General features: G+C 42.4%; 1 protein-coding gene across 3 annotated transcripts in view; it reads left to right on the top strand.

Annotated features, from left to right (window-relative positions):
- Positions 1-12,409, top strand: part of SUFU (SUFU negative regulator of hedgehog signaling) — an 82,303-nt gene that overhangs the window by 36,606 nt on the left and 33,288 nt on the right. For all 3 annotated transcript variants that reach the window (XM_059476870.1, XM_059476869.1, XM_059476871.1), the window contains exons 4-6: positions 5,615-5,757; positions 8,076-8,161; positions 10,234-10,306. In XM_059476870.1, coding sequence (XP_059332853.1) covers positions 5,615-5,757; positions 8,076-8,161; positions 10,234-10,306 — 302 coding nt within the window. The remainder of the gene's footprint in view (positions 1-5,614; positions 5,758-8,075; positions 8,162-10,233; positions 10,307-12,409) is intronic.

Genomic DNA, 12,409 nt, shown 5'->3' with positions numbered 1-12,409 from the left:
GTGGATAATGTAGGTCTGGCTTTGTGAGGGATGTGGTCATCCTGTTTGTGTGCCAACATCCCCCATGCCACACACTGATGCAAATTTACTGGGGCGGTTTTTTTGTTGGATTTTTCTTTTATTTTTAGACCAAGGTAGCAGAGAATTGCCAAGCATTGTGTAAGCATAGCTAAGCAACATCACTGCTCTGAAGGCATGATCCAGGTGGCCCTGCTTTTGCAGGGGACAAGCAGGACTGCTTCTTTCAGCATCATCTTGCACATATAAATAAATAAAATTCCCAAATAAAGTGACCATGTACTGATGGCCTGGCTTTCCCCAGAAACAGAGGAAACAGAAATATGCTCTTGAAGGATATGAGTGGCTGTTTTGCCAACACCAAGCAAATGTAGTTAGTGTACTTAGGGCTTCTCCCACTCTGTGCTGTATCAGCTTCTAACTTGTAACACCCTGTCCAGGTGGATTTATCTGGTTGCTTACTCAGCCCCCTCTGTTGCTGATTTTAGCTGGCATTTGGAAGGAGGAGGTGTCTTAGAAGAGATACAGAGGAATGATCAGGCTGCAAATCTGTTCTTCTAATTTTAAAATTTATCTCAAGAATTATGTGGCGGGACCGTGTCAGACGGGACAAGTTTCTGGCCTCTGGATTAACCAGGGTGGTGCAATTTGAACTGTCTTGGAGCCAGACAGGCTGGGGACAGGAGTCTGCATGGACTGGAGAAAGGCTTAAAGTTGCCTTGCTGTCTTCTTGCTGGTGGAACAGCATCAGCTCTTTGCTTTCCTCCTTGAGCTGCCAATGCACATGCAAGAGAAGATACTGGACTCCCAGATGCCCAAAGACTGTTTGCTGTCTGCTCTGGGTGCAGGGTAGCCAGCTCACTGGAGATGTTCCCTGACTCACTTTGAGCCTGGAGCTGCCTTTAGGATGGAGTTCTCTCTCAGCTCCTGGTACTTCTCTAAGTTTGCTGTCCTTTTCCATTTACTCCCTGCGGTGATTAAGGGAGTAAGGACTTGTAGCAGGATCCCATATATGGAAAACTGACAGGTTTTAAAAAGGAATTGAAAATACAGTGGGAAGTAATCTGTGTTTCTCTCTAGAGCTAGGTAACACCACTTGAGCATAGATTGCATGCATTATAATGTTTATGAAACATCCTGAGGCCAAGAATATGACTTGGTTTTATTTCTTTAGGCATGAGCTATATTTAGTCAAATTAAAGGAGGGAGGAGGAATTCACTCCAAGAAAATACATGAGCAAAGTTAGACAAAGAAAATTTACTAGTCTACAGTGGAATGATTCCCTCTGAGTTATTTCCCCAGTTCTCATTACGGAGCAGTTGGATAGTAAAGTTAGGAGAGATTGTGCTGCTGAATTATGACTGTTGCTGCATGAAGGAACCTCACCTGCTTTATGTGAGCTGTAAAAGAAAATTGATAATGGCATTTTAAAGGCTTCAAAATATGGGTGGCTTAACAGAGTGGTCTGGTATAACTGCTGCTTTTGCATAATAGAATAGTATAAGAGCTGGTCTATGGCAGATTTAGAGACTTTTCATTTTTGTAGAGCTATAGAGAGACTTCAGACTTGCTATTATAAATTATGAACTAAAATAGTAAGTTTGAATTGAAATGTTTTAATAATTTCCTTGTTGACTTCTTATGAAATCAATACCTCCCTATAAAGCAGTTGGATTTCATGGAATCAGCAATCCTCACCAGGAAGAAAGAAAAGTCAGTGTTTTTTTTAAAACATAAACTTGCAGGAAAAGAACCAGTTTCAAAATTGTGAGGATGAGTCACCTTGCTGTGCTAGGTTTAAGGCTTGTTAGTTAGTGCCCCTTCCAAGCAGGAAGGGTGCAAGAGTCCCAGAGGGTTCCATGAGCAAGGCTGTGTATTTACAACACATCCCCTGCTCCCATGGTAACTGCTGAAGGATATGAATTTATCCTGGGGCAGATTGGGTACCTTAGCTCATCCTGTCATGGAGGGAACATGAAGCCACCTCAGGTTTACCACGAGGCAGAAGTATTCAGCAGCAGTCAGCTTGTGTGCAGTAAATCAGAGCCTTAGTTTACACCTGAGGATTTGCTAATTTATCCATAGGCTAAAATAATTTGGATTTAACTTTTTAACATATTTTCTTTTAGTTCCTTTGCTTTTAATTTCTCCTGTTGATGGCTAGATAATTTATGTGCTTTGCCAGCTGTTATATGGATTTGACAATTACCTGGTCATGTCCTGGAACTTTTTCTGATGACTGTTGGTTTTGCTGTGGTCACCTAAGGAGACGAGACTTATCCCGTTGTGATGTTCTCATCCCTGACTCTTTTGAAAACATGAATGTGAAAGGTAGGAAGGGAGGATACCAGATACTCTCCCTGTTTCCAGCATGAGGCAATAGAAATTATTATGTAGCCCTTTATTTCTGTAATTTCTTAGTTTTTGTGGTTACAAGTTATGTAATCCAGGCTGTTCTCAGTGCTGCAATGGTCTCTGTACAAGAGCTGATCTTACATCCCCCATGGGTGACAATGCAGCAAGTGGAAAGCTGGGTTTCGGGGTGTAATACAAAATTTCTTGAACTCCTACCGGTTTTTATTTGGCTTCATGTTATTTGCAGAATTTTTTTGGTGTGATTTAATTGAGTAGTCAGTGTGAATTTTGTGGTGTTCGTGTGTATGCAAGGGAAAGGGAGATTTTCTAAGTGTTCAGTGTTCACATGGCTATAAACAGGTGGATTTCCAGCAGAGACATTTGCATTTGAAAACCTGCTCTAACCGGGCTGGGCTTTCCCAGGAGAAGCAGCACCAACAGTGAAATGCAGCGATCGATCAGCATAGAATTGTGTGAGCATTTGATGGGCAAAATGTTGTGGTATAAAGACAGGGCCCAAGAATAAGCTCTTTGTGGCTTTGTTTCATTCCTGAAAACTGTGACTGAGAGGTTTTTATCATTTTAAAAAAATTAATCAGCCACATTTTGTCTAACTTGGAAAAGATCACAAGATATCCCTTGCAACATTCTAAGTGCTGTTTCTTTAACCAGATTTTGATACTAAGAAAATATATAATTTTTCATTTTTCTGCTTATATTTCCTCAGCTCTAAAAGTAAAGTAATATTGGAACCAGTCCTTTCAGTTCCAGAGCTGGAAGCGTGTAATTTAATGTACATAACGATAAACCCTTTGAAGCAGCTTGCATTCACTATGTTTTCTTTCTTTCCTAATTTTAACTAAGGAAAACATTCCCTTACTTATCACAGCCCTTCTGTTACATGCCTCATTTTTCAGGCTAAGTTCCTTATGATAGTTAGACTTTATTTTAATTTGTAATCAAATGAACTGTCCAGGAAATTCATCTGAAAAAACATATATAAAGATGTTCAAACCCACAGCAATGGGGACACCCAGTGGAGATACACTGAGTTGCCCAAAATTACAGCCAGGAGTAGGCCAGCAGCTCCTCATCAGGGAGAGGACTGCAAATATTTTTAACCAGAACAGTTCTGAGGGAGCTCTCATGAGTTTACCTGCCTGCTGCTGAGGGCTCCCTTGAAGCATCCCGCCTTTGCTGCCCTTGCACAAACCCGTGCTTGTCATGGCAATGAAAAATGTCTATTGGAGAAAAAAAGATCTGAAAGGATTTTTTTACTAAAAATTGTCATTAAAGGAATTATTAATAATAAATTTGGTCCTGATGCACAATTATTGCAATGGGGTGTACAAGCACCCAGTTCCTTGGTGGTGCTGTTTAATGTGACAGGGAATGAGTTGCAATTCCTGGCAATTCAAAAAGTTTTTCTCTTGCTCTTGCAGACACTGCCATGTTCTTCTATTAGCCCTGTTTAAGGGGTGTCCTGTTGCAATGTGTTTGGAAGGTGATGTGGGAAGGTTAGGTGAAGATCCAGGACCATGGGGAGGGCACCTCTCTGAATTGTATCCTGCTCCTGTAGCATGGAAGATGCTCCAGTCTCGACAGACAGCAACTCAGATAACCTCTGTTTTCCAGTCTGCACTGGAATTCCTAGTCCTCTTCCAGTGGGCAAGGCCTCCTTTCCTGCTGGGTTCTAAGTGTGGCCTTGGGAGAGACTGTTGCCTGATTGATAAATGACACAAAACTCGGATAAGTTTTGTGGGTGCTTTATTAAGGGCCCGGGGAACTGGGGGACTCACGTCTCAAAGTCCAAGCCCCCAAATTCACGTATGGGTGCTTCCTTCTTATACATGCGATTCACAACAAAGTCTCCAAGAAACAGTTTCTTGTTCCCCTTGCCTAGTCTCTAAGAAACAGTTCTCTGTTCTCCTTGCCTGGTCACAGACTCCTTGTGATACATTCTTTGGTTCACAAACAAGATCATTAATCCTCTGCTTATCTTATTCTAAGAGCATTGTATGCTGCCTCTAGACAGGTTAGCATTCTTACTTTCTTGCACTAGTTTAATTATTTATTAAATCTCTAAGACTACCTGCTAGGTAACACACAAAACTCAACACACACTTTCAACGGCTGCAAAACTACTTTTTAACAAACCAGTTCACACACAACTCACTATAATTAAATATTTTGCTAAATTTCATTTCTTTTCCAACAAGACCAGACTGCCTTCATGGATGAGCTTGGTCAAGGAGAGGGGCACTTGGCCTGCCACTCACTTTGGAAGCAGGCAGGCAGTACTCACTTCATCCCTGGAGCACTACACCTATCTCAGAGGGCAGAATGTGGATTCCAGGTTGTTTGTTTGTATGTACAATAAAGTTCTGCTTGGACAAGCACAAGACCCAAGATAAAAGCAGTCAGCTAGGCAGCATTACCACACAAGCTCCAGGAACTGCATGCAAATGGATTGTGCTTTAATTGCTGTGAATGTGGTCATGGCTGGTTGTTTTACTTCTAGTTCACTCAGAAAGCAAGCATTAGCCTTTCCTGTGATGGGGCTGTGTCAGACAGATGGGTTCTGGTGTGCCTTCTGGCATGCACTAGCTGTGGAACATGGGATTATCTGGGGTTTTGTCTTTCTAAGTAGGAGGGGAGGAAAAGAAAGGAATGCCTGCCTTGTTTTGATGCAGTCTGTTTTGACATAGAATGAAATTTATAGCCTATTGGTTTTCTCATTGTTTGGGAAAGAAGAAACATATTAATTCTAATTCTGCACCAGAGCCGCCCAGACAATGGAGAGAGAGAGTGATTTTGACTTACACTATCACAAGTTGGGCAGCAGAATTTTTATTAAATATAGCAGGGTAGTATTTGTGTTTAATTCACATTTGAGAATATTTTCTCTGTGGCAAATTAAGAGTGTGAATTGCTGTGGCAATGGGCATCCACTATGGCCTGCTGACCTTCTGTGCCTTCTCAAAAAAGAAGACTAGTAGTAAATGAGAGACAGGTAATTTTATTTGCTAGTATTTCCTGTTGGGCTTAATATCAAAATAGGATGGTGGTTTTGTCCACAGGACTCAAGAGTGGGCAATTTTGAAATCAGTGTTGAACTCAGATCACTCAAAGAGACTCCATTTCTGTTTCAGGTGGTTCAGAGGCTCAGCAGAGCTGCCAACAGAAGGAATGTTCTAGCAGACTTCACAGACTAAATATTTCTTGTTTCTTTCCTTGCAGAAAACACCTTTTGCAGCGGTGACCACGTGTCATGGCACAGCCCTTTGGACAACAGTGAGTCTCGAATCCAGCACATGCTGCTGACAGAAGACCCCCAGATGCAGCCGGTGCAGACTCCTTTTGGGGTGGTCACTTTCCTACAGGTATGGCCCAGCCACCGTGGCTCCCACTGCCACCTCCTGGGCGTGCAGTGCAGCTAACATTGCTTTGAGCTATGTAACTCAGATACTTGTTATCCTGTCTTCAATTTCAAATATGAGCATTGAAAAAAAATGTTGAGAGAAACAGTTTTAAAAGCTAATGTAAAGATAAATGAAAATTAATTCTATAGTAATATTAATAAGTGATCCACTGGTTTGAATGCCAGGAAGAGAAGAGTTGGAGCAGGACTTGGAGCTGTTTTAGCAGTACTTAAATGGCAGAAATGTAGCTTGCAGTACTGACACAAAGATTCTTTAGAGGCTGAGTTTTTCTGTATTGATCTACTGTTTAAGAAAGGTTCAGGTTTGCTTTGCAAAAGAAATGCTAAAAAAATCCCTTGTGATTTAACTCTGCTGTTCAGCATGGAGAGCTTCTGTGGCCAAACAGGTTTGCTTGCTTTCCCAAAGTCTTTCTCAGCGATGCTTCTTAGATAGGAGCTGCTTTGGATATTTTTAAATTGCATATTGGGTTAATAGCCTTAGTGGAAGGGTGGCATAGTTTATGCCAACTGCTGATTTCTTCATGCTCTGTGGAAAAGCTTCCATCCTGTGGGAAAATGCAAGTGTCTGTATTTTACAATTTAAGCTTCTAGTTGCTCCCATTTGTCTTTGGCTGTAATTGCAACATGTAAAAGGAAGTTCTGTTACCACAAACCTACACAAGACAAGTGCTCTGCAAGGCTTTTCTGAGGTGCCCAAATGTCTGTGTTTTATCAACAACAACAAGGTGGGTGTGAGATTAATTAGTGCAAGGTGAGTTGTGGGACCTGGAAGGAGAGACAGAGAGCCAAGCTAAGCGGGATAATCCCTGGCTAATTCTCCAGTTAGTACTGTGTTAGTCCTCATCTCTTCTTTAGTGCCCAGCTGTCTTGAATCAAAGAACAGTCAGCTTGCTGCATCCTGAGGCCCTTGGCCTCTAATCTTCCACAACACATACAGTTGACTTGGTTTTCCCCTTTGTTTGATGCTTGTTGTTATGAATTTATTTTGACCCATGAGGATAAATGATTACAAAAAGCAAAGAAAGAACGCAAAATAATTTCCTGTTTAGAGTCTTGCTGTTTGTATGTAATTAGTGAGCGAAGGCCCAGGGAGGGGTGTCCTGAGGCAGGGGTGATTCAGGCTGGTGATGGAGGAAGCCTGGGAGATGGGTGGGGATGAAGTGCACCTCCAAGGGCTGGGTCCTGACAAGGTGAACTGTGCAAGGGGCAGGAGAGGTGGGGTGTGCAGAGCTGGTGCATGCTGACATGAGGGTTTTCCACGCAGATCTCTATCAGTGCAGTTATGTGCCTACAGCAGAAGGCACATCCTTCACTCTGCTTGCTGCTCTTCAGAGCTTAGTTTCCAGTTTTCCTCTTTCCTGATAAAACATCAGTTGAACAGATTTTGACAAAAAATTCAGTGTTGTTGGAAAAGACTTAAGAACATTGAGGAAGAAAATAGAAGGCTGTGGCAAAAATATTTTTCATCTCAGGGTGAAACATTGTGCTCAAAGGCACAAACTAGTGGTTGATACAGCAGGAAGAAACTGCCTTCTGCTATCAGCTGAAGGGTGTTTCACCCCTTCATTTGAAGCAGCTGATCTCAGCTGCTGTTAGAGAGACATCTGGTATTGCTCAGTGTGGCAGCTCCTATCCTGAAAAGCAAACACATCCTGCATTACACAGGAAGGCAGAAGTGTGCAGTTGCCTGCAGTGACAAGTGGATTATGTGGTGTGTAAACAGCTTTACTTTATGGTGCTGGGTAAGATGTAACCAGTCAGCAAACTGAGTTGGTCAAGGATTTTATGAGCACCAAAGCAATCCCATGTGGCAGCAATTCCCTTGCCTGGCTGAGATTGCTTGTGCAGTATGGCATTTGCCCCTAGCAGTCGGATGACAGAGCAGTGTTTGTATGTGCTCAGCCCCTAACCTGTCTTGCTCTGTCCTGTCTGTGTGGACTTGATTGAAAAGTCAAGAAGACTAGTGTATAAACCCTGATTTGTCACCAGACCCTCTTCATTGTTAAATTCACACACTCTTTACAAGATTAAATGTTACATGACCAGGGCGCTTCACATGGTAAGTGTAGAGAGAGAACAAGGTCTTGTGGGATCCCACTGTTGTCTCAGGCTCCATTTGTCCCAGCATATCTGGTTAGATTAAAGAAATGGTGCTTCTCTGTATGTGCATTGTTTGATCCAGTACCACGTGGCACGTTTTCTCCACAGTTCTTTCATGGTTCCCACCTTGTTTAGTATGTCTGTTGTTATTTATTACAGATTGTTGGGGTTTGCACTGAGGAACTGCATGCAGCTCAGCAGTGGAATGGTCAAGGGATTCTGGAACTGCTTCGGACTGTCCCAGTGTAAGTGGTCACATAGCCCATACAGGGGAGCATTTCTATAGAGAACAGTTCAGTTGTATATTTTTATTAACAATCTTTAACTTGCTGATGGAATTTATTTAATCTGTACTGTAGCAAGAGATGGGAATTCACTGCAAATCTGTTCTCATGCACAGACACTTAGATGGCAAATTAATGCATGTGGAAGTCCACATGTTCAGGGTGAAAGAGAATGAGGTCTTGAAAGCTTAATTTCCTTCCTCTTATGCCTGCAGGGTTTTCTCATTGGTTCTTCCTGGGATAACTGTTACTGGTGACCTTGCTGTTTAGTTCAAAGAAAGGAAGGAGAGGGTCTGGCTTACAAAACTGCCTGGAAGTACTGTCTAAAAGTGAGAAAGTCACTCTCAAATTTGGCCCACTTTTGGTGGGCTAGTTTGCAGCAGGAGGAGCATTCATGAAAGTGAAGTTAATTGTTTTGCCATGGGAGAAATAACAAAGATGATAGTGGGTTGAGGAAGAGATGGGTTTTAAATGGTAAATGATATGTTGATGCTTGTTTGCTGTCAGGGTGCAGCTAAATCTTTTTGGCTTGCAGGTATTTTGCTTAAACATTTTTAAATTCAGTGGAAGTTACTGCCATGTGATTGTAACTCAAAAAGCCTTACTTTTTAAAGCAAAATAGTTCTGAATATTTGTTTCTGGGCACAATAGTACACTCTCCAGTGTCACAATAGCCTTGAATTGATTGATTATTTGGAGGAGCTGGACTTTTTCAACATGAACTTTTCCCTTTTAGGCACAAGTGCAGATAATTCATGCAAATACACTAGAGTAGAGTGAATTTGTTCAGCTGTAAGCTTTGTTTCTGGGTCCTGAGACAATAAACACTGCCTGCAGCTCCCTTAGCTCCTCTAAGTCAATACACATACAGCACCTCTCTCCTCAGTCTATTCTCATGTTGGTTTTTTGCTTTTGTGCTGTGGTATAAGCACCTTTCCAAGGTAAAAAATGAGACCCAAATGTTCATTGTTTGAAGGCAAAGCTGCAAGCTACTAAGCCATTGATGTGGAATTGGGGTAAAAGTCTCTTGCACCCCAGTGAGGAACTGTGGCAGGTCACACCCCTGCAGTTAATAATTCACAACTTCCAAAGTGATGTGAAAAAACAAGTGGCTATCCATGCATCTGAAAACCTGTAAAATATTAACTTTTTTTGCTCCAACTCTTAGATATTTTAGGAGACTAACACAAACTAGGCCAGAGGAGGGGGCTTTTGACCGCAATAACAAAGTATCTCATGAAAAAAATGAATTTTTTTAGGGCAGTTCCAAAAGACTTCAGTTTTTACTTCAAATGAAAAGCACTATCTAAGGCTGACTTCTGCAGTCTGGCTGCACTATGACCCAACTGAAGTCTCTGAGTATTTAATCTTCACAGTAATCTGTTTCCTATCACCTTTGTTGAGAAACACCTTGAGCCTTCCAACTTTTATTGCTAATGATAACAAAGATTTCCCTGAGCCTTCTGAGTACTTGGCCATGAAGTACCAACTGAGCAAAATGTCTGTTGTGATAGTATTTATCAGAGCAATAAGCTCTTTGTGGTACTGAACGTGACTGCAAATCTTGGCAAAAAGTGCAGTCCCACTGGGGCCCTGCTGTATTCTTAGATATGTATTAGAGGAATAAATCTTGACTCCATGCCTTGCCCATCTTTCTTTGACTCAGGCTACACTGGACTTCTCAGTCCCAGTTCGTTTCCTGTAAGATTAAAACCCCTCTCAGCCTTGTGTGAGCAAGGGGGCTTGCACAGGGGACAACAGCCTGTGTCAGTCCTGACTGCTGTGCATGTCTGGGTGCTGCCAGACGTGAGCTGATTAACTGCTAGGTCATGGAGGGCTTTTATTATTTATTTATTTGGAAAATGTAAAGGGCAAATGCATGCTGTGGGATGTATACACCACATAGAGGGGTTTCTAGGCTTATTTTAAACCCTTATCTTGTGCTTCCTTGCAGTATAGGTCCACTCTGAGGACCTTGCTGGAAAGTTCTAATTAAAAGGCTTATTTGGTTCATTACCTGTCTTTCTTTGTAGAGCTGGAGGCCCCTGGCTGATAACAGACATGCGAAGAGGAGAGACCATATTCGAGATTGACCCACATCTGCAAGTATGTCTTTAGTTTATAAAATGTCATGTCTCTTATAGCAGCCAGCTGTTATACAACAGTTCTAATATTTTCTGTAAAGGTGCTTGCATCTTCTCGATGTTTGTAATAATCCTGGAAAAGTCTTAGAAACTCTTTGCCCTCTTAGAGGTGGTTCAAGAGGGATTTTGTCCAGTCCTACATGAATGGCAACTCTAGGAAGAAAGATAGAGAAGAGTGACTAGGAAAATGGAATCTCCAATTTGAGCCAAATTGGAGATATTGGATTGGATATTTTAGAAAGGAGGAAGAAAGAAGATGAAGGACAGAATAATACAAGATTTAGGAATGGTACACCAGGAAATTCCTCCTTCCTTTTATGTGCAAGTGTAAGGAGATATAACATGTAGAAATCTCAAAACCAACTAAGTACTATTTTTTCATAGCAAATGTTATAGTGTAGTTCATTCCTGTAGGATATCACTTGAGGCCAAGTAGTTAGTGTGGACTGAGAAATTATGGGAACCCAAAAGTACCACATGCAGTTATTAATAATCCATGCAGAAAGAGATATTAACCCTTCTTCTTCAGAGTTCAATTTAATTTCTGAAATTTAAAGATAAGAATAGTATCTCTATGAAGAGGTTACTGTACTGTGGGCTTCTCCTGATCCATGCATTTGGGAGACAGTTCTGCAATCCCTTCAGCAGAGCTGGAATACATGGTACTGGAGTGCATGTGTCCCCAGCAAATCCAGTGTGATGCTGGCCATGTTTCAGTGAATCACTGAGTATTTGCCTTTAACAGAGAACTTATGGCTCAGCCTGGTAGGGCACGTGCAAATGTGCATGTTTTGTACAAGCAGTTGCTTATGGTCTGCATGTCTGTATCTGATTATTCTCAGTTGCATCACAGCATCTTTTACTTTGAAAGCTTAAGAACAAAACCAAATTCTACTTTTACTGGTTTTAAGGATTTGTTCATCTAGAATAACCCCAGTCTGAGAAACACAAAAAAATGTTCCTCAAATGTTCCACAATGTGGGAGCTAATACAACTGAAAGTCCCATAAAGTTTTCAGACTTTCCAGAACCTTGCCCTCTCCCCTCCTGGAGGTGTTTCTGTTGTCTGCACACTGGTGATTCCTAATGATAACAAGGTTTTCTTCAATTTACTGTAAATGAAAAATAGCTCAGCTTACTGGAATCTGAGTCAGCCAAGGCAAGTTAAGGCAAATAAAAGAGTACCTCTGCCTCACCAATGTGTCCTGCTGCTGAAAGCTGCTATGTCTGTGGTCCTTCCGGACTTCCTCACATGGAGCACATTCCTGTTTCTGTTCTCTCTTGTCCTTGCAGAAGTGCAGATGGGCAGGTGTGTGTGTGTGCACACCTCCCTCCTGCTCTGCTGCTGCAGCGCCCAGGGATTCATAGAGCAAAATCTGCCCCCGAGTCCCACAGAGAGCCTCTGCTGAGTGCAGGGAGCAAGGCTGTGCCAGGCTGCCTTCAGCCCTGTCATGTGCCTTCTGCTCTAATTAGTGGGGAAAGGATAAAGTGTCATTTTCTTGGTGTTGGTGGAGGGTGTGTGAGACCAGAAAGGCAGCAGTGGAAGAGAGGTGGAGGGGAGGGAGGGAACAGGCAGAGAAACTGGACAACTTTCTTGGGAGCCAGCAAGCATGTTGTCTGCCTGGGAAGCAGGCAGAGCTTGTTTGGAGGCTGCATTGTGTCTTGTGGGAATTGGTTGAGGCCTAAACTCAGCCCTGGCAGCAGCAGCTGTACTTTCTGTTCGGAGTTGCTGAGAATGGATCCCAACTAAGATGTCATCCCAGGATGTCGGCAATTAACACTGTGGCAACGCTGGCTGTTTTCTGTTCAGCCAGGCTTCCCTGTAGGCCATTCAGATTTCCCTGGCAGCACTGTCAAACAATTCCTGTCGGTCCCCAGCTCTGTGCCGATTCTCAGTGCTTTGCTTCTGTTTAGCAGATATCTCAGAAGAGAATAAAGCTGATTTGAATTTCCTGAGTTGTGGTTGTCGCTCTGCAGGTCACACTGCAGTGCTCTGGCTCGTTTAAAAAGGGATCAATGACTTAGAGCCTCAGAGCATCCCTCCCACATGCTGAGAGGAAAATGGG

Source organism: Ammospiza nelsoni, chromosome 8 (assembly GCF_027579445.1).
Source record: "Ammospiza nelsoni isolate bAmmNel1 chromosome 8, bAmmNel1.pri, whole genome shotgun sequence".
NCBI lineage: Eukaryota > Metazoa > Chordata > Aves > Passeriformes > Passerellidae > Ammospiza > Ammospiza nelsoni.
This window is presented reverse-complemented; position numbering and strand designations above follow the sequence as displayed.